This window comes from Laccaria bicolor, genomic scaffold, assembly GCF_000143565.1.
Source record: "Laccaria bicolor S238N-H82 LACBIscaffold_16 genomic scaffold, whole genome shotgun sequence".
Taxonomy (NCBI): domain Eukaryota; kingdom Fungi; phylum Basidiomycota; class Agaricomycetes; order Agaricales; family Hydnangiaceae; genus Laccaria; species Laccaria bicolor.
In genome coordinates, this window is record NW_001889887.1 from 139,158 (window position 1) to 140,796 (window position 1,639).

Consider the following 1,639-nt stretch of genomic DNA (forward strand, 5'->3'; position numbering starts at 1 on the left):
TGTCAGACTGCACTCGTAGGGTATCGGATGAGGCATTGTGAGTGGGAGGAGAAGGGGAAATGGGTTGGCGTGGAGTGTGGTAGGAGAGACTCTACTGGTACGATCTGCTGGGCTTGAAGGATAGGTATCCATTCGTGGGGACAAATTTAAAGACGTCCACGGAAGCCTTGCTCCCCTTCTTACTACCAACCCTCGCCGACGGCGTCTTCGTTCACGTTCCTCGCAAGTTTGTACGATCGTTCAGGAGCTCCAAATTTCGACTTTGGCATCGAGCTCGGACTTGAGGAGGGTAAGAATAAGAAGCTGAATGTCGCCTCGCAGTGCTTGGATCAAAAGTTTTCCGGTCCGTTCGTATTGCGGATCCACCCCAGCTCGAAAAGATCTGAGAGGGGGTAATATCATCGGCTGCACGTGGTGACTCTCCAATCCCATCCGCGTCATATACCACCAAAAGCCAGCCAAGTCCGAGGCTCGTCGACGTTTTGATCCTACGGCTAACAAAGGGATATGGCGACTGTCTGAGAAACGCAGGCCACACGTATGCCAGGGAAGGAAGGGTGTCTGCGGAGGGCGTTGGGGTATATGAGAGGCGAGAGGGGGCAAGTTTCGGTTAGGGAAGGGAAGGGTTGAGCCATCGCTGGGGAGGAATGTTGATGGAGGAAGAGGTGGACGTTGACGTTGAACGTTGAGGACTGAACGAGTATGGAGATGGAGTGGAGGGTAGTTCTGGATATACTTCGCCCTCATCAGAGAAAGAGAAAAATCACGATGAGGAGAGTAGGAAGAGGGTGGCGGGTGTGAAGGGGATGGGGTTGGACGGCTGTTAATGGGGAGTGGGGTGGATGTCGATGGCAGAGATTTGGAGGACATCTGGGTAATGGAAACTCCGACGAGTCCGACCATCCCACTAAGGTTGGCGGGAGCTCCACAACAGGATTCGCTTTTGTAATTCGAAGTTCTCGTGATAAGCCCTAGGGTAGGGTTCCCTCCAATTCTCTCCCACGTATACCTGCCGTGGAGTTGCCGTGGAGCTCCCGCCAACGCTTAGCATTTTCTCATGAATTAAAGTTTCAAAACTAACTTGATAAATTCATTGGATATAAGAATAATCATAAAATCCACCAACCTTGCCCTTGCCCCCACATGAGAAATTTAACATGTCTAGATCAGAGATATTTTCAACACTGGATCTCCCTGCTATTGTTATGAGCTTCATAAAGTTTCTGAGCTAAAATTTTTTATATCCTCCTTTAAAAGGAAGATTTAAACTTGTTCTCCATTTTCTGTATTTTCCACTCATATATTTGTTGGAATAAGGGTAAATAACTCCCCATCAATGTTTGTAGTGTACGTAATACAAAGCTAGGTAGAAATGTCAAAATGAACATTGCATGATGTCTGTAGAAGCTAATTCCCAGAATTTTTCTGGAAGTAAACAAGTATCTACAACATTGGTCCTTCTTTTCTGCAAGAAGAAAAAATGCTACCATTCTTTTGAATTGATCCATGGAGACTCAGGATGTCTTTCAAACAATGCCTGAAGTGTAGTATAATAGCAAATAAATTTACACTGGGTATAACCTGAAAAGTCCTCAATAAAAGTACATTTTGCATAGAGCAAGAAAGGTGTGGGTCTCAA

At 46.3% G+C, this 1,639-nt stretch overlaps 1 protein-coding gene across 1 annotated transcript; it reads right to left on the bottom strand.

Annotated features, from left to right (window-relative positions):
- Positions 1-240: 240 nt before the first annotated feature.
- Positions 241-870, bottom strand: LACBIDRAFT_328260 (uncharacterized protein; the record flags this gene model as incomplete). The annotated part of the gene is made up of 1 exon (XM_001882350.1): positions 241-870. One exon carries the CDS (start codon positions 868-870, stop codon positions 241-243), a length of 630 nt encoding a protein of 209 aa, XP_001882385.1.
- Between the last annotated feature and the right edge of the window lie 769 nt (positions 871-1,639).